Below are 23,349 nucleotides of genomic sequence, written 5' to 3' on the forward strand. Positions count from 1 at the left end.
CTTACCCAGAAAGTAAAATTATTTATATCCAAAGTTGAACATTTCTCTTGATTTCAGAGATGTTTTTGTTAGATAAATTCAACACAGGCAGCCTGCTTATTTAAATTTTCTGTGCAAGGCTGATGTTAATGGTTACTGGAGCTGCCCTTCACCCCAGGCTCTGGGCCTTGCTCACTTTTGCAGGAATTCTTTTCCATGTCTCTGAGCTAACTGGGAGAAGGAAAATGAGTCAGTGAACAAATGAAATCCAGAGCTACATCAAAAATTTACACTTTTCACTTGTGTGCAAAAAGTTCAGTTGCAGTAAATGCAGTGCAAATGGAATTCCTGGAGCCCAAAGGGACAAAACCTGAGCACACATTGATCCCCACTGTGGCTGATCTCTCTGAATTTGTTGTAGAATATCCTTAAACCTTCAGTGTTGCACATATTTACCTAAAATCATGATTTTTTAGGAAATGTTAGGATTGCTGTGATGGGATGGAAGGGAGAGGAGGCCACACACAGGATGTGCATTCCTGGAAGGATTCTCCCATTTCCATCTCTTTGGAGTCCTGGAAGTGCCTTCAGTGATGCAGGAGTTGTTAATGAAGGTGAAATTATTGGCCATTACCTCAACAGCAGCAGCATGACCAGGCTCTGGGGTTTGCTCACTTTTGCAGGAATTCTTTTCCATGTCTCTGAGCTAACTGGGAGAAGGAAAATGAGTCAGTGAACAAATGAAATCCAGAGCTACATCCAAAGCTTACACTTCTCACTTGTGTGCAAAAAGTTCAGCTGCAGTAAATGCAGTGTGCAAATGGAATTCCTGGAGCCCAAAGGGACAGAACCTGAGCACACATTGATTCCCACTGTGGCTGATCTCTCTGAATTTGTTGTAGAATATCCTTAAACCTTCAGTGCTGCACATATTTACCTAAAATCATGATTTTTTAGGAAATGTTAGGATTGCTGTGATGGGATGGAAGGGAGAGGAGGCCACACACAGGATGTGCATTCCTGGAAGGATTCTCCCATTTCCATCTCTTTGGAGTCCTGGAAGTGCCCTCAGTGATGCAGGAGCTGTTAATGAAGGTGAAATTATTGGCCATTACCTCAACAGCAGCAGCATGACCAGGCTCTGGGCCTTGCTCACTTTTGCAGGAATTCTTTTCCATGTCTCTGAGCTAACTGGGAGAAGGAAAATGAGTCAGTGAACAAATGAAATCCAGAGCTACATCCAATGCTTACACTTCTTACTTGTGTGCAAAAAGTTCAGTTGCAGTAAATGCCGTGTGCAAATGGAATTCCTGGAGCCCAAAGGGACAAAACCTGAGCACACATTGATCCCCACTGTGGCTGATCTCTCTGAATTTGTTGTAGAATACACTTAAACCTTCACTGTTGCACATATTTACCTAAAATCATGCTTGAAAACGCCATGGTATCAAATCCCATCCTTCAGGATTCTTTTTTTCCCCTCCTTTCTGCCTGATATCCCAAAGAGCTGCATCCATCCTTGGTTAAAGCTGTTGGAATGAAGGAATTTATTGCTGGGTTGTCCCTGATCTAAACTTCCTGCAGCCTTTTCTGGCTCTGTGCACAATTTTTGCACCCAGAGCTCCATTGCAGATCCTGGGGGATGTTCCCAGGCCCAGCACCTGCCCAGTGGTTTGTGTTCAAATTCAGGCCAATCCAGCCCTTGCTGGGTACTTTATTCTGCAAAAGCTTTTTCTACCCTCAGAAAAGAAAAAGGGAACTCATCAGGCATTTGTGTGCTCAGTGGGCCTGGCAGGAGGAGCAGGGATGCAAAGTGGCCTCAAGGGTTTGGGCAGAAAACCCTTCAGAACAGTGCTTGAAGCCATTCTCAGTTCTCTTCAGAGCAGCTGAGTGGTTCTTCAGGGTTTTACATGTTCCTGTCCAGATGGGAGCTTTCTCCAGCCTCCAGCACAGGCACTTTGGGGTTTTGGGAACCTTTTGAATCCAGGGAAGTTGCACAAACCATCTTTAGGTTGATTGACTTTTGTGGTTGGCTGAAGTGCTGACAGGATCATTGAGGATTACTCCAAAAATGCATGAATTCAGTTAAAAGCTGAGCTATATAGGCTTTTTTTTTTAAATTTTAAATATCTGTTTTGGAGAAACATAAGAAGGTCACTTAGTTGGCAGCTTAAATCAGCCAAAGTGAGGAAATAGCAGGGACATGAGAGCTGCTGGTTTGGTTGGGTGAGTGATACAATCCCAGGCTGTTATTGCTACTCAGCTCATGGCCTGGGGCTTCAAAAAACCTCTGCAATTATTTCCTGTGGAATATTGCACTTCATAGCCTTGCTCTTCAATTAAAACAGCATTGGTTTGTCACCTGAACTCCTGCTGGAGGGAGGTGTTGGTTTGGATCTTAAGCATTCTGTACATTGGAAGAACCCTTATTTTTCAGAGAAGAAATTTATCTTACACAGGAAAATGCCAGATCTGAGAGCTTTCCTTGCTGATAGAAATTTTTCATTATGTCCATGAAACTTTAATTTCCAGGGTTTTCCTGTTGAGGAGCAGCCAGCCAGAAGATTTTCTTGCTAAGTAGTGAAACTGTTCTGTTTGCTTCCAAGGTTTTTCCCAGCTGCACTTTCCTTTTCCATGGAAAAACTGTTGTCTGCTCATTCCCTTTCAGTTTTAAAGGATGGCAGCAGAAAACTGGGTGGTGGATGTTGTTTTGAGGCTGAGCAGGATCCAGATGAGTCCAACTCAAATTGTATCTTCCTTTTTCTGTAGAACTTCAATAATTTAAAATTTAATTTTTTGTTTTCAATCTAAACATTTGGTTTGAGTATTTAACATTAAGTATTTAACATTTAAGTATTTAACATTCAATTTAAGTATTATTTACTTGCAGAAAGTATTTGAGATCACTTCATTGTACAAATTGGGCCTCTTCACATGGTGTTTTCTCCATCCATAACCAGTGCAGGATGTGACAACAGGTTAATATCTTTATAAATTATCCTTCTGGAGAAGTCTGAGATGTCATTAGTATAATAACAACAGGTCATTTTCATGTGACAGCTCAATGCAATGAACAGCAGAGAGAATTGCTTCATCTATTTCTACTTTTGACTTTTCTAGGAGTGTCAAAATAAGATGATTTTTGAGAAGAAACATTTGATTTTTTGCCTGTTTTCCCTCAATATTTGAAATACTTCTCCATGCTGTTGAGGGGAGCATTTCCCACTCTCCAGATATCGAGTGTTCACACCCTGCTGGGTGCAGGGTTGGAAACTTTGGGATGCTCTTCCAGGGAAATCTTCCTCTGAAATCACCTCAGGGACACTCAGCAGGACCAGCCTTTAGTGACAGATCAGATAATTAGAGGATAATATTAGAAGATCTGTTAGAAGATAATATTGTCATTCTGTGGTTTGTTAAAGGAGTTTCAGTAAATAAATATGAATCTGACCTGATCTGAGCTCCTGGGACAGTGCCCATCCCTGGATGTGGCACTCTGGGCTGGTGACAAGGTGGGATCTGTCACAGCTTGGCTTTGATGGCCTTGGAGTCTTTTCCAACCTCAGGGATCTTGGGTTCCAACACCAAGTTCTTGGCACCCTAAAGGTGCTGAGCACATTTAAATCTCAATTCTCATCCTACAGATTCAAACCCTAATATTTAATTCTGCAGGTTTTCCTCAGGCCTCCATTATTCCAGTAAAAGAATAATTGAAGTTTTGAGGAGTAGGAAACAGAGAAATCAAATGTAGTGATGAGAAAACTCAGTCCTTGTGTGTTTGTGCAGAGGAGGATCAGTGTCTGTGCTGGGATCCTGGATTTTTATCATAGCCTGGATAAAAAGCTTTAGAAAGATTGAAAAAGTGAAAGCAGGAAATTTTCTACAAAACAGCCCAAAAAACCACCACCCCTCTCTTAAGCTGATAGTTATAAGCAGTGAAAAAACCCAAACAAAAAGCCCACAAACCCCTTTAATTTCTGCTCTTTTGTTGCCATCAATGTGCTTTGCATGGAGCAAATAAATTCTTTTCTGTGTTTTCCTTCCCTCCTGCCTGTGTATGTGGGAATATAAATCCTGGGGGGTTTGTGGGGAGCGTCTGTGGGATTCTGTTCCCAGATTTTGGCATCTGCTGGGCAGCAGCAATTGGGCAATGCTGCTTTGGAAGCACAAAGAGGAGATGATGATGCCTTGTGAAAGTGGTGGTGCTGCATTTCTGCCCACTTCTGTGTCAACAGGGATGTGGAAAGGATTTTATGAGGTCCCTTTTGTTCCACTTTTTCAGCACAAACTCACTTGCTTGTCGTGGTGTTTGATGCCTCTTTCCATGGATGAAAATCCAATAAATCTTTTAGTCCAGAGGCCTCATTTATGATTATGGCCTCCTATAGAAAGGATTTTGCCTAGGGTTTTTGCTTGTCAGTTTTTGGTGGGTTTTGTTTGTTTTGGGGTTTTGTTTTTATTTTTGGGGTATGTTGTTGTTGTTTTTTAACCTAGTTTTTTTTTTTTATTTACAAATAACTTGTAGCCTTTCTGCTGTTTTTGGTCAAGTACCACAAACCAAAATGTTCAACCCAGTTTCAGGAGATTCAGATTTTGCCACCTGGGGAGTGGCATTTCCATGGTACATCCCACCCAAACTGACCCTGCATCCAGGGATTTCATCCAAGGAAATCCTCTAGGTATGGAGTGGGGAAATATTGGATTTTATGGAAAAGGGCTGGGCCACAATCAACACTCCTGATTTATCTTTAATTACTTTACATTTTCAGGAGGAGCACAAAATTCTCAGTTTGGTCTGAGGTACTGATCTATCTAATCCTTTTATTAGGATGGATCCAGCAGCTGTAAAGAGGGAATTATTAAAAGATCAATATCTGATTGATGTGGCTTCTCAAAATGTCTCTTCTGCCCTTGCCCACACTCAGTGCAGGTTTTACCCTGACCTTTTCCAGCCAGGAATGGCAAATCCTGAAGGGTTGGAATTGCCCTTTTGCTTTGTGTTGCTGCTGACATTTTAGGAAGGGGAGGAGATCCAAGCTCCTGCTTTTTTTTTGGAGAGGGAAACCAGAAATCCAGAGGATTTAACACCTGGTGTGAGCAGAGGGAGGGAATTGTGTGTCCCTTCACAGGAGCACTGAATGAGCAGATGAGAAATGCTCCAAGATCAGCCAAAGGGGTGAAAATCCCCAGCTGGAAAACAGAAAATAAATATGAAAATAGGAAAAACCAGGGGAAAAACCCTCAGGAAATAGGAAAAGTAGGGAAGCAGAGCTGAATGCAATGTCTGCGGTGAAATAAACAGGGCCAGGAGACTTCTTCTCCTTTATTAAAAGTGATCAGCTCAGGATGGGGCGGCTCGGCAGGGCTGCAGTCCCCGTCGCGTCTCCCAGAGCGACTCAGAGGAGGAGAATATGCACAGCTCCGTCCACCAGGGGCAGAGCCGGGGATCCAGTCCTCGTGGGAGCTTTAGGGCTTGGTGTCCCCCTCAGGTGTTGCTCCTGTGACCTTCCCAGGTGGCTGGTCCCGGCCTTGGGACCACTCCTGCTCAGGGCGAGAGGGGCTCCGCATCTCTGCAGGCTCAGCCATCGGCTCCTCATGTCCAGACATCATTTTAGTCTCTCAATTCTTATTTGGCTCGTTGTTTTTGGGGTTTTCTCGTTGCATTTCGAGTCGGGGTCCCACAAAGCATTCTGGACTTTGGAGTCACTTTGCATAACCCCCCCCCCACCCTCTCAGGTGTCTTCCCTATGCTGTAAGGGAGCACAGCCTCGGGGGAAGGGTCCACCGCACCCAGCCAGGCTTTTTTACTAATACAAAAGAAGAGATAAGCCTCAACGACCCGGTATTACAATAACAAAGCACTAAGAATCCTGGTAGAGACCGATCTGGCTGCGTCTCTGTAACTCTTTCTCACAAAAAAAAAAAAATTAACCGATTTTTTGTTCATAACATGCAGGGTGGGAGGCAGGGCTGGGGCAGCGCATGAGGGGATGTCCTGCGGGCCTGGCTGTGCCTCAGGGCTGGAGGGTTCCACACCCTGCCTTCCATGTGGATACCCTGAAATGGGCTCCAGAACCACATGGAAAATGCTGCTCTTGTGCTCACAGAAAGCAACAAATAATGATTTTCAAACCCCCTTAAGGGATGATGGCAGAGGTGGAGCCACAGCCCCGATGGAGCTCCTGCACCCGGAGCTTCCCCAACCGCCTTTGTTTTCCTGTCCCCCTCTCCTGGGGATCCCATCCAGCTGTTCCACTCACCTGCTGCAATTTCCCAGATATTTCTGGATAAATCTCCACGGCAAAAGGCCTCATGTGCCCCTTTGCCAGTGCAAATATACTCAGGGAATCTCCTGAATTAGGAACTTGAACTTTGGGAATCTCCAACACTTTTTGTGTCCCCTGGGTTGAGAAGTTGGAGTTTTGCTGGATTCAGCATCCTGAAAAACCATCAGTATCATGTGTCCTTAATTCTGTACAAAGGGTTTTCTGCTCTGGACTCATTTATTGGGATACTGAGTAGAGTCAGCTCTTTGAGCTTTTGAGAGTAAAAGCAGTAAATAAAAATATCTCTTTTTTTTTTTTTTTCCCTTTGTACTTGGTGGATGGCACCTTTTCTTCTGGAGTTCTGTAGCACTGATTGAATAAAGTAAAGCTTCAGGGTAGGTTTAGGAAGGTTATTTCAATAAAAGCAACCAGAAGTTAAACAACACACAGAGTAGGTGAGAGGCCACAGAGCACAAACATACAGCTTGATAAATGAAACAAGATTTCTTCAGGCAGGTGATGTTTTTCAGGATATTTTAGGTAGCTGGGAGAAAATTCCTGGAGCTCTTTGTGTGATATGAGGAATTATCCAGCTGGTTGTCCCCAAAGCCTGTCCAGCACAGGAACTGCATTTCCTGCTCTAGAACAGAGCTCATCTTACAGGATCAGTGCAGAAATCTCTACCTAAAGGTCCATTTTTCTCATTGCAGTCCTTTTCCAGGATAAATTCACTGCAGTGGGTTTTATTCACTGGGCAGGCTCAGCCCAGACTTGGGGCAGGGAAAGGTTGTGGCTCTGTCAGCACCCCCAGACCCAGGGGTGATTTAAGGTTTGTCATTAACCCACAGAGTGAAACAGGAATAGCTTGGGTTTATGTCTCTGAGTAATCCAATTCTGCTGCAATTGCTGGAGATGAAAAATGAATGTCTGGAAGAGATGGGCTTTGAATCCTTTGGAAATGCCAAATGATAAGAACAGTTGCAGCAAAGTGATGCTGGCTTTGCTATAAACAACAAATGTTGCATAACACAGGCTGTGTTTTTCAAAACCAGATGTTGCAGCAGTTGACACCAGGATTTCTGCAAGTTATTTGCTCATCCTTCAGCTGCTTCACCACATTCCCCCTCTCAATACCCATTTTACACATTCTTTCTCATTATAATCCTGTAGTACTCACACTTCCAATCAATATTCAGTTTATTTTAGCTGTGATCACAACTCAGGGGGCCCTGAGTTCTCTCAAATGAATGTACTGAGGTGGATTTTTTTTTAAATTAACCTTTTCAAATCTTCATGTTCAAACCTTCATACCACTGAATATTGTGTGGATGGCTCAGCAGTGTCTGGTGAGCAGATTTATCCCTGTGGTGCTCAGCATGGGGCACAAAATCATTTCAGAAGCGTGAGAGGAGCCCAGTGAAATCTTTTGAAAGGAACAAACCTCTCCAAAAAAGCAGAATGTGCAGGAGAAAGCAGTAAGTAATGCATTGACATTATTCCTAAGCCCAGGGATTGATGTCATTGTAATTGGGAATTACATGGAGGAGGGTCAGAACAGGAATGTTCATTTTCTCCATGTAAAGACAGCCACAAACATCTGTAGAGCTGAATTTGGGGGCTTTCAAAATTTTCACTGCAAATAAAATTTAAAGAAGAGATTTTGGTGGGAGGTGTCAGGGTTGGAACTGGATGGGCTTTAAGGTCCTTTCCCACCCAAACCATTCTAAGATTCTCTAAAAACACAATAAAAAATGTAAAAGATCTCAAGGAAACCTTCAGGCCACAACTGTTGGGAAACAGAGGGAACTCAAGCTTGGGTGGGGCCTCCCTGGGGACAGGGACAGGGAGGTGACACAGGCCAGGTGTTGTAATGGTGCTGCTGGCATTTCACTGCACTGTTTTCTGGAGGAAGTTCCATGTGATAAACATTGGGTTGAGTCTTACTGATAACAACAAGTTAATAATAAACAGTGCTGAAAACAGGATAGCAGCTTGTAAATGGGGATTCTGTGGGAATGAAGTGACAGAATTCTGGGCTCTGCTTGTGAGGACTGCTCAGTGACAACACACCAGGCACAGCACGTGTCCCTTCAGGCACTGCACTCACAGGGGACATTTTACTGACTCTGGGTTGGGATAATTCTGCTTTTGGAGTTTTAAGCCAATGTAAATTGGCTTTTTGTAAGAAAAAATCCATGTGTGTATCCCCATGAGTGCAGTCAAAAGGCAGGAGGAATTTATAAGAGAATTGAAAGTTGATGAAATAAAGGTTTTTCATGGTGAATTCTTATCTGGGTGTCTTGGGAAGTGGGAGTCTCCCAGAACTCAGCACACCAAATACCTGATGTGTAAGGTGACCTGTGCTGGCATTCCATCCTTTCCACGCTCAGATCCTGCTTTTACTTGCACCTTATTCCAATTTTGAATTTTTCTGTGAAGCTGCAGGAAGGGAGGAGTCAGGATGTGAACAGAGCCATGAAACCACACTGAACTTGTAAAGCCAGGCCCTGAAAACATGGAGAGTTCTTCCTCATGCCAGTTCCCCTGGCAGGGATGGGCTTTGCTCCTTGATGCTATTCAGATAATTCCACGTGTGTTATTACAGAGATGAGTGGGGTGATAAGAGCTTTGCTTGGAGTGGATTATTTGGGTTGAAACTGCTTGGAATGAAACCTTCCCAAGTCTGGAAAACAGCATGATGTGGTGGTACCAACATTCCTGAGGGAGGAAGTTGGAACTGGGCACCTGGAGCACCTGCACAGGTCATGGGATGCTCTCAAAACAGGGCCTGGCACTTCCCAAAAGTCATCACTTCTGTCTCTATTTAGGAACATCCTCCTCATTCATCTTCTCTCTTTGTTTTTCCACAGTGAGTGTTGAAAAAGTGGAATTGAAGGGGCTGGCACACAAGAAGAATGAAAGAAATGTTGAGTATTCCTTTGAGGTAAGTTTGGGTTTCCTTTCCTGTGAAAGAAGGGAGGATAATACTTTAGGAGGGGTTGAGGAAATTTTCAAACTTTATTGTTAGATCCCAAAAATCCTTTGTGAAAGCAGAGCTCCTTTGGGACTGATAGTTTTTAATCAATGATTTGAAAATCATAAATGGCTGTGGATGATGCAGAGGTTGGTAGGTGGGGATTGGCAAAAAAATCCCCAAAAAAACATTTTAATGGAGGAAATTTTGGCAGTGTTTGTTTAGGGGGAAATATGATGCCACCCTTACAGGATATTATCCATATCTACATCCAATGTCCATTCTTCTGCTGGAATGCAGAAACCAGAGGGAATTTAAGTCTTAATCTGGACAAAGAACAATGTGGGCTCTGAGGGCACAGCTGCTGGAAAGGGGCAGGGAGGGAATCTCTGGTGGGATGTGGCTCCAGAAGGTTGGGGAGTAGAGAAAAGCTTTGGGAACTGGTCAGGGCTGAGTGCTGGGTTTCTCCTGTGAGCTCTCAGAGAACCCATCACACCTGAGATAGCCCAGCTACCCCAAACAGCATCAAATCAGCAGGATGGCTCTGAGGCAGTGCTGGAAACAGAAAAAGGTTTAATAAAAGGCAAAATAACAAACTCTTACAGAGGAAAACCAAGCCAGGGGCAAGAGGTTCTTGCTCCTGCTAGAACACCCCACAAAAGCAAATATTTCCTTTGTTCTCTTCCTTTTCTAGTGAATTCCCTAGGTGGGACTCTTGGCCTCTGTCCAATTGGCAGCCTCAGGTTTGAGGTGAAGTCCCAAAGGTGCTGAGGTGTCTTTGGGAGAGAAACTTCTGGGCTTTCTGCCTGTTTATGCAAACAATAACTGAGTCACTCCATCCACAGGGGGCACATTCCTACCCTTGAGGAAACCTCAGTGCAGCAAGAGCTGGGGGAGCTGACTGGAAGGGGATTTCACCATGGGCTGAAAGTGCTGGCAAAGGGAATAAAACCCTTCCCAGCAGAGGGGTGTTCATCCAGCAGGAAGGGCAGGGCAGGAGCTGCTGGGTGAGCTGAGGCAGCCTGGCCTGGGTGCCAGTGAGGGCAGTGGTGTGGCACAGAGTGGCAGTGAGGGCAGTGCCAGTGGCAGTGGGGGCAGTGCTGTGGCACAGAGTGGCATGGCAGCAGTTCCAGTGGCACAGAGTGGCAGTGGCAGCAGTGCTGTGGCACAGAGTGGCAGTGAGGGCAGTGCCAGTGGCAGTGGCAGCAGTGCTGTGGCACAGAGTGGCAGTGAGGGCAATGCCAGTGGCAGTGGCAGCAGTGCTGTGGCACAGAGTGTGGCAGTGAGGGCAGTGCCAATGGCACAGAGTGGCAGCAGTGCTGTGGCACAGAGTGGCAATGGCAGCAGTTCCAGTGGCACAGAGTGGCAGCAGTACCAGTGGCACAGAGTGGCAGCAGTGCCAGTGGCACAGAGTGGCAGTGAGGGCAGTGCCAGTGGCACAGAGTGGCAGTGGGGGCAGTGCTGTGGCACTGACAGTGGCAGTGAGGGCAGTGCCAGTGGCACAGAGTGGCAGTGGGGGCAGTGCCAGTGGCACAGAGTGGCAGTGGCAGCAGTGCTGTGGCACAGAGTGGCATGGCAGCAGTACCAGTGGCACAGAGTGGCAGTGAGGGCAATGCCAGTGGCAGTGAGGGCAGTGCCAGTGGCACAGAGTGGCAGTGAGGGCAGTGCTGTGGCACAGAGTGGCAGTGGGGGCAGTGCCAGTGGCACAGAGTGGCATGGCAGCAGTGCCAGTGGCACAGAGTGGCAGTGAGGGCAGTGCTGTGGCACAGAGGGGCAGTGAGGGCAGTGCCAATGGCACAGAGTGGCAGCAGTGCTGTGGCACAGAGTGGCAATGGCAGCAGTGCCAGTGGCACAGAGTGGCAGTGGGGGCAGTGCCAGTGGCACAGAGTGGCAGTGAGGGCAGTGCTGTGGCACAGAGTGGCAGCAGTGCCAGTGGCACAGAGTGGCATGGCAGCAGTACCAGTGGCACAGAGTGGCATGGCAGCAGTACCAGTGGCTACCAGCAGCTGACAAACTGGAGTCAAGTATTCCAAAATTTGGGATGCACAGCCCAGAAAACAGCTTTGGTTTGTTTGATGAGACAAAGCAGGGGAGTGAGAAAAGGGGAAACCAAAAGGAACCCAATTATCCACAACTTTCACCAAGTTATTCCTTCAAACTCCTCAGCATCTGTTGGGATTTTGGCAGCATTAACCTCTGCAGGACTGCATTCATGGAGAATGTCCCAAATTTGCTGAATCCCCCAATTGTTCCAAATGTCATCAATCACAGACAGGATTTTTCCAAGGGCTTTTCAAGCTCTCTATGAAGCCTGCAGTTGTCTCCACTCCAATTAAGATCTCGTGAAACTTCTTTTCCTATTACAAATTTTTCTATAAATAACAGAAATTACTGTACCCAGTGTTTGCCTCAACAGCTTGAACTGAGGGAAGAGCAGAGACTTCAGCTGAGTTGATAAATTGCTGTTTGCTGGGTTAAAAACCCAATTATGGAATGGTTTTGTTTTGTTTAGGAGCTTGGGAATAGCAGGTCAATGGATGGAGCAGTTTAGTGTTTGCAGTGCTATTGTTCCCCCCATTTACAATTCACATTATTGTTTTATAAGTATTGAAAATTCAAGTTAAAACAGAAGTCATGACAGTTGTTGAGTTATTACAGAGCTAGAAAAAAAGAGAATATTTCCTGTACTTTCTGAAATTCCTTGTGAATTAAAAAAAGAATATTTATTTTCCACAAACTTTTAAAAAACCAACCCACAAACTTGGTAAAACTGCTCAAGTTTCTGTCTTCTTTTCCCCCCTTTTTTTTTGTGTAACAGCTCTGCTGAGAGGAAATTCCTCCCTTATGTAATATATTTTGAAATCCTCTCCTCTCCCCACTCATTTTGGCAGCTTTTGGATGGCTGGAAAAACTTTGTGTATGTTTGGAGTTGTCATTGAAACGAATGTCATGTGAGAGAGAGGCTGCTCTGTGATCCCCAAACTCCCACCCAGCTCCTTCCCTGTGATCCAGCTGCCTCCAGATGCTCCAATGGAGATTTTGGATCCATAGGGATTCACCCCTGGCCTGTCTCATGCTGATTTTCCAAAAATCCTGATTTTTGGCTTGATTAAACCTCATTTCCCAAGCAATAAATGCTTCAATATCCAAAGGTTTCATGACTTGTTTGTGTGGGAAGAAATATTGAATATTCCCTTTTTTTAGAGCATGGACAAGATGGAGTGTGGAGCAGGAGCTGCAGGTTTCACTGGGAGGGTTTTGCCTGGATTTTTGCTGCCATTCTCAATTTTTCTGGCATATGGAGTTGATTAATTAGCAATAGGCAGCCTTGTGTGGGGGGAGCCGTTCCTGTTGGAAAGCAGATCCTACAAAGCAGCTGTTTTCTTTAACAATAATGAGGGGAAAAAATTCCATTACTCCGTGGTTGCTTGCTTAACTCTGGATGTCTGCAGGGTGTAAGGGCTGTGTAAACTCTGAGGGGCTTTTCCAAGCACCCAGAGCAGTTGATAAATGTAAAAACCAGCAAGAATCAGGCACCAATTTTGTCCTTGTGCACAAAAAAATTGTGTTTCCTTCTTGCTGTCACCCCTCACAACATCTGTGAGGGAGAGTTGATACCAATTAGTGAATTTTGAGGAAACAAATTAAATTAATTACTAAAGCAAATGCTTCTTGGTTCCTCCTCTAGGTCCTGTGGTCTGATTCTTCAGTGACGTTGGTAACCAAATCTTCTGCTGAAGTGACTGAATTCATTTCAAAGGTAAAAACAATAATAAAAACACTTTGAAAAGGAAAAAAAAGTTTTGTCCCTCTCTCTAATTTTGTTCAGTGATACTTTTCAAAATGTGCCAAGATAATTCAGATTGAATTTAATAAAATATTTGATTTATAACAGGCAATGACCTGAACCTCATAGAAATAACAAAACTTTTCAAGTTTAATTTGTCATATCCTCCCCCTTTAGCTGTCTCAGCTGTATCCAGAAGAAAACTTGGAGAAATTCATTCCCTGCTTAGCTGGTCCAGATTCCTTTTACCTGGAACGGAACCACATGGACCTGGAATCAGACCTGAGGTATGCTGGGATTTTGTGGGGTTTTTATCTTGACACTGAGCTTCTTTCACTGAGAAAAAGAAAAAAAACCCCAGGAAATAGAAATATTATCTCCATATTCTAAATTATTTCAAAGAAATTAGAGCCTGATCCTAAGCTTTTTTCCTGGATGTTCCATTAATTTCAGTGCATAACAATTTTTCAGGAATTCTTTTTTGAGAAATACAGATGGTAATAATATTCTGTGTTAAGCTTCCTGGAGAACTGATATTTCCTCATTCCTTGTGAAGAACAAATAGAGGATCACTGGCTTTGCAAAAGTTTGTTTTGGACTCAAAAATAACCAGAATTGTTTAAAACAACCACTCAAAACTCAGGAAAAAATAGAAGCCTGAATATTCACCCATCTGTACTGAGGAATGGCTTGTGGGGATTTTTTCTCCCCTTTCACAGAGTTTCTATTTTCTCATTTTAGGTTGTCATTTTATTTTAGGTGTTTATTTTACTTTAATATTTAAAAGTTAGGTATGTATTTAGCTATTATTAAAAGATTACATTTTTGGAAGCCTTTAAGAGCTAAGAAATTTTTTGAAGTCTTACCTTGTACCTCCTCAAATTATCACAAATCATCTGGCCATTATTTAATATAAAGTATATTTTTAGTATCATAATCTGTGGCAGATCACAATATGATTTTCCTAGGAAAATAGGAGTGACTCAAATTCCTTTCAGCTTCTACTGTCTTTATCTACACAAAACAAGATTATTTTAATATTAGTATTATTCTGATCCTAATATGTTATTATTATATAATTAAATGACACTTTAAAATATTAATTATTTATTAGAGCTTCTTGTTTCTAATTTTTTTTTCCCTAAGCCATGGTGGATGTTGGTTTTCCATGGGAGGCAGGCAGCAGGTGCAAGGCTGGATTGTTTTTCATGGCAGGCAGCATTGCCAGTGCTTGCTGTGTATGACAGCGACCTGAGGGGTGAGAGAAGGACAAGAATCTTGTTTCTTGATCAGAAGGCTGGATTTATTGATATATGATATGTAATACATCATAACTATACTAAAAAGAATAAAGAGAGAGGTTGCAGAGAGCTGCTAAGCTGAGAATAGAATAGAAAGAATGAATAACAAAGTTGATTAAACCTCATCTCCCAAGCATTAAATGCTTCCAGGCAATCTGTCCCTGAGCTTTGCTTCTGTGATTGGCCCCCAATTGGAAACATGGAAGATGAGGCACTCACAGGTGCATCCCACAGCAGCTGATAACAATTGTTTACATTCATCTTCTGGGCCTTTGCTCCCCAGAAGATGGACAAATGTGAAAGAAAGGATTTCTATGAAAAAATGTCTGTGACAGCCGTGCTCCAAGGAGAGTTTGGGAGTGTGTGTGCCTGCTTGGGAGCAGCAGCTCTGCAGATGTGGGTGAATGGAGCAGCCCCTGGCCTGCCAGGGCTGAGAGGCTGCTCCAAGGTGCTGCTCTGCTGTGAAATTCAGCCCTGAACTCTGGGGTTTCCAGCTGGGAAACACCTCTGGGGGTGCGAGGTGCAAAGCTTTGGGAAATTGGATTTTTTTTTGGTGGAATTCCAGAGTGGTTTGGGTTTGAAGGGAGCTCAAAGCTCATCCCATCCCACCCCTGCCATGGCAGGGACACCTTCCACTGTCCCAGGGTGCTCCATGCCCTGTCCAGCACTGCCAGGGATCCAGGGGCAGCCCCAGCTGCTCTGGGCACCTGTGCCAGGGAAGGATTTCTCCCCAATATTTTATCTAAATCCATCCTCTTCCAGCTCAAAGCTGTCCCTCCTTGTCCTGCCCCTCCATCCCTTGTCCCACAGCCCCCTGGAGGAGCTGGAATGCTCTTAAAGGGCTTTTTTCCCTTAAAAGAGACACAGGGAAAACGTGACAGAAGTTTTGCCCTAAACTGCCAGACTCTGCATCTGCTGTTTATCTCCAAGAGGAGGAAATTCAATAACAGATCCATCTCTATTTTATATTCCTCAGGTTCCTGCATTTGAAAGGCAATTTTCAAGTTTACATTTGAACATTTTCTGCCTTAGGATTGTTCAGGGTTGCTGAATGAGGGGTCTTTGCTGAAACACTCACCAGAGTGAAAACAACGCCGGGGTAACAGGGTTTGGTATTAAAAATAAGAATATCCATAAATTTCCAGAATTCAGAATGGCATGGTGTGTTTCAGCTTTTCAATTTCCAATCTGATTTCCAAGTGTGTTGCCCAGAGTGCAATCCTGATGGATTTGGGAGGCTCTAACAGAGCAGGGCCTTTGTTTGCTGCAGGTACCTGGCCCCGTTCCCTTCCCATGTGGTGAAAAACGACCACGTCAGGAAGTTCTTCAGCACTTCATCTCCCTCACAGCAACTTCAGAGCTCAAGTGAGTTGAAATAAAGTTTAAAAAATATTTTTTTTTGTACTGCATTTCATAAACTTGATGCCATTTGTGACTCTGTTCCTTGTTTGCAGATCCTGGCAACCCCTCCCTGTATAAAGTAGGAACTACGCTGGGAACATCTGGAAGGTGAAATATTTATCTTGTTTATAATTCATTCTCCTAAAAGGCAATTTTCATGTCCCCCAACAAAACCCAGACCTCCTTCAAGGAGCCAATATTGTGGCTTCCATATGGAAAGATTAAAAATTTCCATGGGATTATATTTGGGCATCTTTACTTCTTTTTAATAATACAAAGGCCGTTCTGTCAAAAGCTTTTTTAAATCACAGACAGGCAGCAGAATATTTCAGATCTGTGATTAGTGAAGGAAATTATTGAAGGAAAACTCTGTTTAGGTGGAGATCAGCTTCACCCTTTGCCAGAAGTGCTCTGTTACTGAGCTGTGGAGCAGGGCAGCTACAAATCCACACCTTGGCTCTAACTGGGGTGGTTTTTCCCAGAATTTCTGTGAATTTTTCCAGATTTCTGTGGCTGATCTCTGGGTGTCACAGCTCCTCCAGCTAACTGTCCGGTTTTCAGCTGTTTGGAGGGCCTGGAAGGGCCCGGGGTGGCCTTGGGGCAGCCCGCGTATCAAAGGAACAGAAGAGGCTTCAGTTCTTCTTTCGGTCTCTATGTTTATTAATTGTTTATCTAAAAGATTTTCTCTCGGCCCGACAGAGCTCTGCTCAGCAGCCAGCCATGAGCACACTCCCTGCCCTCCGGGCGGTCACCTATCTTTATACCCAAAGTTACATGTACAATATTTATCATTTTTCCCCAATCCTTTTTATTCTTATTGTCCGGTGCACTTTCAGTAATGGCCAATCCCAAAGTGCCACCATCACCACAGAAGATGGAGGAGAAGAAGAAGAAGAAGAAGGACAGGACACGCCCCAATTCCTCCATCTTACTTCTCTAAACCCCCCTGTACAGAAATCCTAAACCCTGTGTCTCACCCTCTAATTAACCAATCCCTTCACCATTCACCCCAGTGAAACCCTCCTGTCCTCATACAGGTGTCGTCTCCCGTGTAGGATCAAAGTCCAGCCACCAGACACTTCTGGAACATTCCAGGACTCCCGAGCCCCCCAAGGGTGGTCTCGGTGACACCTCAGTCCTGAGGTGCTGAGATCCCACAGCTAACCCCAGCCCTGTTCCTGTTTTGCAGACCTATCTGTGGGGTGGCTGGCATTCCGAGTTCCCAGAGCCACGTGCAGCACTCGGGCGCTGCCGCCGTGTCCCTGGCGCACTGCGCGCACTCGGGCGGCGCCGGCTCCGCGCTGGGCTTCCGCTCGCAGCTGGAGAGCTCCTCCCCTGCCATGCTGATGTCTTCCAGCCCCCAAACCCCTCAGACACAGGAGCAAAACGGGATCCTGGACTGGCTCAGGAAGCTGCGCTTGCACAAGTATTACCCCGTCTTCAAACAGCTCACCATGGAGAAGGTAGGGCAGGACATGGAGGGCAGCTTGGAGTTATCCCCGCCTTCCCCAGGCTGGGAGCAGCTGCACTGAGGGTCACACCGGTTTCTGGCACGTGCTGGGGTGTTGTAGTGTGTTGTTAAGTTTCTTGTGTTATTCCCCCAATTTATGTATTGTTCTCCCCTATTATGTGTAAAATGGTTTCGTTCCCCCAGTTTTTCCCGCCAGGGCTAGCCTGTCAGCTAAGTTGCCATAGTAACCGCTATTCATAGTTGCCGATGTGTAATTGCTCCTCCCCTGGTTTCCCTTATAAGTGAAAGTTGTTTCCTCCCTGGGTCCAGTCAATCACTCCCTTTCTCCTCCCAGGTTTCGAGAACCTTCTCCTCTCTGGAGATGGTGGCTGGCTGGGGTCCCAGGACACCTCCTTTACCTTTTGATTATTGGTCTCCATGGAGTGTCAGTTCTGTGAAGTTCATCCCCTCACCTTTCCCGATTGGTTCCGCCTGTACCCACCCCCCTCCTTTATAATCCTGTTTCACCCCCTATGGAAAAACTTTTTCCCGCTTGGTTTCCCCGCGTTTGGATCCCGCAACACCTTCAATAAACCGATGTTTAACCCCCGGGAAATGGTCAGCTCCGTTCCTCCCCTATACCAGCGGTGTGAGCCAGGCACAGCCAGCACAGCCCGAGGCCCTCAGACGCCGAAGGGCGCTGGCCAGGAATTGCAGAGGGGCGTCGGCCTTTCGCCCTCAGCTAGTCGGACTCTAAACTTGGGGCCACATATGCCCCCCTCTGCACCCCTCCTTTATAATCCTGTTTCACCCCCTATGGAGAAACTTCTTCCTGGTTGGTTTCCCCACGTTTGGATCCCGCAACACCTTCAATAAACCGATGTTTAACCCCCGGGAAATGGTCAGCTCCGTTCCTCCCCTATACCAGCGGTGTGAGCCGTCCGCAGCCAGCACAGCCCGAGGCCCTCAGACGCCGAAGGGCGCTGGCCAGGAATTGCAGAGGGGCGTCGGCCTTTCGCCCTCAGCGAGCCGGACTCTAAACTTCGGGCCACATATGCCCCCCTCTGCACTGGGGAGGTTTTCACTTTATGAAAGCAGTAATGAATTGATGAAAACCTTCTTGGTGTTCTCACTGTGTTGTGTCCGGGGCTGTCCAACAGCTGCTGCTTCTCCCAGGCTTCCTCATGGAGCGCTTGGAGACCCAGCTGGGATGTCCAACAGCTGCTGCCTCAGCAGCTCTGCTTGGCTCCCTAAACTTCCCTTCGTGTGCTGCAGATACCTATTGAAAAATCAATATGTTGATTCCTCTTGAGTTCTGCTTCTTGGTTGATTTTTCTCCCAAAATATTTGGTTATCCTCATTTTAAGAAATAGATTTTTATACTCACTCATGAGTATGAACATGAGTGAGTGAGGTTTGTTTCCTGCAGAAATTCCTGGGGAAAAATCATCTCTTATGTCTTTGCATTGCAAGAGTCCCAGATCCCACCTGTGTGTGCTGGATTTGATCTCCACAAGGTTTTGGAGCATTTTCCCAGCTCCAGAGGGAGATTCCTTGTCCTCTGTGTTTTGGCCTGGAACGCCCTCCAGTGGAGGGAGGGCTTGGGCTCAGCTTTGTGCTGCTTTGGAATATTTTATGGATTTAATTTCAATCTCTTACCAGAGGCTTCTGATTTAATTTTCTTCATTATAAGAAGGGAAATATACTGTGGGGTTTTTTTTTCTTTAATAAAGTAGTAAAACTCTATATTCCACTGTATTTTTAAAAAGCAAATATTATTATGCATACTTCACTGGCTTTCACTTTAATTACATTATAATATAAATGTCTGTATCTATCTCTATATTTTATTATTAAATTTACTATTGGTGTATATTTTTACTCCACTTCTGTGGTAAATGACACACTGGGAAAACTGGAGTGATTTTCTAAGGTCCTTAAATTCACTGATAGCACCAAGTTCTGTTTTAATTTAATTCTATTTTAATATGTACATGAGTTATTTCATCTTTATTGTGACTGGTTAATACAAACACACACCTAATTAAATTAAATCTGCAGGTTTCTTCCTTTCATGCCTGTCCCCCACACTTTCCTTTTACACTATAATTGAAAACTGGAGTAGAGAGTTTCTTTGAATTTAAAAATGGTTTTAAAGTTGGCTTTTGGAATTTCTCTTCACTAAAAATGGGAATAAAAATATTTCAGGGTATAAAACTAAACATATTTTTTCTTTCCAAGTTTCTGAGTCTTACTGAGGAAGATCTGAATAAGTTTGAGTCCCTCACCATGGGAGCAAAGAAGAAGCTCAAGACCCAACTAGAGCTGGAGAAGTAAGTGAGGGCTGGGTGAACTTCTTTTATGGGCAAAAAATGCAAATTTTACTTCCCAGAGCACAAACCTGCCATGATTCCAACCTGGAGATATGGATGATTATTATTTCCATTATTAAACAATATTTAGCACTTTCTGGTTTACTGCTGCCTGGTCAGGGTTGTGATAAGGATACCAAATCTTTAAATCTACAAAAAACACACATTGTGTTTAGGTTTTTTAAACTTGTATCACATTTCTTGCAAAGATTTTGGGCTTCCCATCCACTTGACATTGGTGGGAGCTGTTGGGTTCGCAAGCCCAGGGGATGCACTCCCAAAGTCAGGCCTTTATTTCCTAGCAAGTGACAATTTTGTGGCTCCCATCCGTGTGGATGGAGCTCAGCTACTTCAGGAGCTGCCTCAGTGTCCCACAGTGACCCCAGGCAGCTGTGAGAGCCCTCTGGGGACACTGATGCAACAGATTGTCCTGGTTTTTGCATCTCCACTTACAGGAAAGTGTATAGTCTGCAGCTTCTGCTGTTCCTTAAACAGCAATTAGAAATCCAAATCTGTGCCCATTTTTCAGAGCTCCTTGGCAGCATTTACCAGCAATTTTAGTTTTTCCAGAGTTTGTTTGGAAAACTTGGGGCTGTGTTTGTTTTCTCTTTGGGTTTGGGATGTGCTGACATAATATGTGACAGAATTTTAGAGTTTAGTCAGGGTTTGGTGATGTTTTACCCTGGACAAATAAGAGCATAGGGCTGTAATCAGATGGCAAATAGTCCAACCCTAAGTGCTGGCAGTTCTGGTCAGCACTGCTGTGATTTCCAAGTGTTTCCATTTGAAATGGGCACAGCAGCAGTGGATTGTTCAATGGGCTTTGTCTGCTTTGGGTTCATTCAGAAATGGATTTATTTATTTATTTGTGTTTTAGCCAGTTTCTGTCTCTTCACACTTCTCTCCATCACCCTGCAGGGAGAAGTCAGAGAAACGGTGCCTAAACCCCTCCACACCCTCCTCAGTGACCAGCAGTGGGGTGGCCAGGGTTCCCCCCACTTCCCACGTGGGGCCCATCCAGAGCCTCCGGGGCAACCACGCTGCAGGTGAGGGGAGCAGGGGGCACTGCTGTGCCCAGCTGTGCCTGCACAAGGCTCACCTCCCTCCTGTGCTGCTGCTTCCCCAAGCTTGATCTCCCAAAAACCATTGGCTTCACGGGGAGCAAGCAAAAAGTCTGATTTTGGTGATTACTGGGGGTAATAAAATGCGATTTTCCCATGGCTCTGGAGGGAATGGGCAGTTCCTCTGTTCCACCTGTGATGTGTCCCTGTAAATGCTGAGCACGGCCTCAGTGTCCTGCTGAGGTGCTGTCAGTGTCACCTCCGTGTCCCCTGTGCCCGCAGAGCTGCGAGTGGACGTGGATCAGGCAGCCCACCCCCTGCCCCGGGAGGGCAGCTCCTCCGAGTACTCCAGCTCCAGCTCCAGCCCCATGGGGATCCAGGCGCGGGAGGAGAGCTCGGACAGCGCCGAGGAGAACGAGAGACGTAAGCTGAGCCCCGCGGCCGCGCCCCCTGCCCCGCCCAGCGCTGTCCTCACCGCCCCTCTCTCCGCAGGCCTGGAGCTCCACCTGGACGCCTCGGACAAGGAGAAGCCGGTGATGCTGCTGAACCATTTCCCCTCGAGCTCTGCCAGGCCCACGGCCCAGGTGCTGCCCGTGCAGAACGACGCCGGCTCGGGCCCTGGCGGGCACCACGCGCTGCCCATGCAGATGCTGTCCCCGAGCCCCTCACACATGGCCCCCATCCGCATGCTCGGCTCCGTGCACAAACCCGAGCGCGGCTCCGCCGACATGAAGCTGCTCTCGTCCTCCGTGCACTCCCTCTTGTCTCTGGAGGAAAGGAATAAAGTGTCTCCCGGCTCGAGGGGCAGCATCAAGATGGAGAAGGGCTTTGGGAACGCCGTGGTGGATGTCATGTCCGCGTCCTCGCCGCACCAGCCCCTGCAGGTGCTGTCGGGGGGCGCCGAGAGCAGCTCCCCAACGTCCACCATGAACTTTGGGCCTCGCACCAAAGTCGTCCACGCTTCCGCTCTGGACAGAGTGATCAAACCAGCCCAGCAGCCAGGACTCATAGTGGAGACGAGCACTGCTGCCACCGTGACGTCCAGCACAGTCTTCCACGTGGCTCGTCCGCCCATCAAGCTCCTGGTGTCGTCGTCTCTTCCCACCGACTCCGCCATGGCCGGACAGACTTCCTGCTCCAGTAATATGCAAATAACGGTGTCCCCTGCAATAATCAACCCCCGGACTGCTCTGTACACAGCCAACACCAAAGTTGCCTTTTCTGCCATGAGCAGCGTGCCCGTGGCGCCCATGCAGGGCAGCTTCTGCGCCAACAGCAACGCGGCCTCCTCCAGCAGCCACCCGTCCCCGTCCTTCACCACCATGGCCAACCTGCCCAGCTGCCCCGCGCCCAGCTCCAGCCCCACGCTCTCCTCCGGCGCCGACAACAACTTCTACAGCAGCAGCAGCAGCAGCAGTAGCAGCAGCAGCAGCAGCGGCTCGGCCGGGAGCGTGCCCGTCCCCAGCCAGAACCACCATCACCACCACCACCAGCAGCCGCCGCCGCAGCCCCCCGGCTGCATGGTGTGCAGCTCCTGCGGCTGCAGCGGCAACTGCGGCTCCAGCGGCATGACCGTCAGCTACGCCAACTATTTCCAGCACCCCTTTTCAGGACCTTCCATGTTTACTTTCCCTTTCCTGCCCTTCAACCCCCTGTGTAGCAACGGCTACATCAACACGCAGCAGTACAACAGCAGCACCACGTTCCCCGTGGTGCACACGGCCTACAACAGCGGCCTGGCCCCCGACTCCGTCATGGCCGGCCAGTCCACCTTCGCCGTGCCCCCCATGCAGAACTTTATGGCGGGCACGGCCGGGGTGTACCAGGCACAGGGGATGATGGGCAACGGCAACGGGTCGAGCCACAAAAAAAACGGGAACCTCTCCTGTTACAACTGCGGGGCCAGCGGGCACAGAGCTCAGGACTGCAAACAGCCACCCATGGATTTCAATCGGCAAGGTAAAGGCTGGGGGGACACACGGGGTCCTTTGCTGGCTGTAGAGTTCAGGCTGATGTTTCCAGCCTTTCATTCCTTTCTTTGGGGTTGTTTCCTTTGTGTCAAGTTACGGCTGATGTTTCTTCAAGTGGCTCGTGGCTGCATTTGGATGACCCTTTGGAATGCTTGTCTCTGGGTTTGGAGTAGGATCCAATCCAGAGTGTGGCCTTGAGACCTGCCCCTGGGGTCTGACGGTGTCTTGGAGTCTCTGGCTTGTAAAAATATTGTGTTATTAAAAGGTGGTGGTCTGAGCTATTGGCAGATTTTAGGCAGCCCCATGAGGAGGACTCAGACGAGGCTCTCAGGTGTGCTCTGTGGGGTTGGCACTGGTTTTTAGGGAGGAAGAAACCTCAAGGAAGGGAGGGAGCTGCTGTGGACAGGTTGCAGCAGAACCACTGTTGCTGCCTCTGCATTGTCAGCCAGGTCAGCTTTGGTCATTATTGCAAGTTCCCCTGGAATTTTAGAAACTGAAATCTCTGATCCTCTTCCCTTCCTCCTGACACAATAACCTAAATGAGGAATTGCTGTTCAAACCCTCCTGTCAGGGCGGTGAGGCCCTGGCACAGGTGCCCAGGGAAGCTGTGGCTGCCCCTGGTTCCCTGCAAGTGTCCAAAGCCAGGTTGGACACTGGGGGAGCACCCTGGGCTAGTGGAAGGTGTCAGGGTTGGAACTGGATGGGCTTTAAGCTCCTTTCCCACCCAAACCATTGTGGGATCCTGTGATTCCATGAAACAAAACTGTGCCAGCCCTACAATTGCACCC

The 23,349-nt window shown here is 46.6% G+C and overlaps 1 protein-coding gene across 1 annotated transcript in view; it reads left to right on the forward strand.

Moving 5' to 3' along the window:
* Positions 1–23,349, forward strand: part of ZCCHC14 (zinc finger CCHC-type containing 14) — a 61,462-nt gene that overhangs the window by 33,964 nt on the left and 4,149 nt on the right. Inside the window, exons 3-12 of the mRNA XM_064722769.1 lie at positions 9,116–9,189; positions 12,908–12,979; positions 13,184–13,293; positions 15,578–15,672; positions 15,762–15,816; positions 16,898–17,171; positions 19,400–19,491; positions 20,449–20,576; positions 20,874–21,014; positions 21,084–22,550. Coding sequence (XP_064578839.1) covers positions 9,116–9,189; positions 12,908–12,979; positions 13,184–13,293; positions 15,578–15,672; positions 15,762–15,816; positions 16,898–17,171; positions 19,400–19,491; positions 20,449–20,576; positions 20,874–21,014; positions 21,084–22,550 — 2,508 coding nt within the window. The remainder of the gene's footprint in view (positions 1–9,115; positions 9,190–12,907; positions 12,980–13,183; positions 13,294–15,577; positions 15,673–15,761; positions 15,817–16,897; positions 17,172–19,399; positions 19,492–20,448; positions 20,577–20,873; positions 21,015–21,083; positions 22,551–23,349) is intronic.

Source organism: Zonotrichia leucophrys, chromosome 11, assembly GCF_028769735.1.
Source record: "Zonotrichia leucophrys gambelii isolate GWCS_2022_RI chromosome 11, RI_Zleu_2.0, whole genome shotgun sequence".
Lineage (NCBI taxonomy): Eukaryota > Metazoa > Chordata > Aves > Passeriformes > Passerellidae > Zonotrichia > Zonotrichia leucophrys.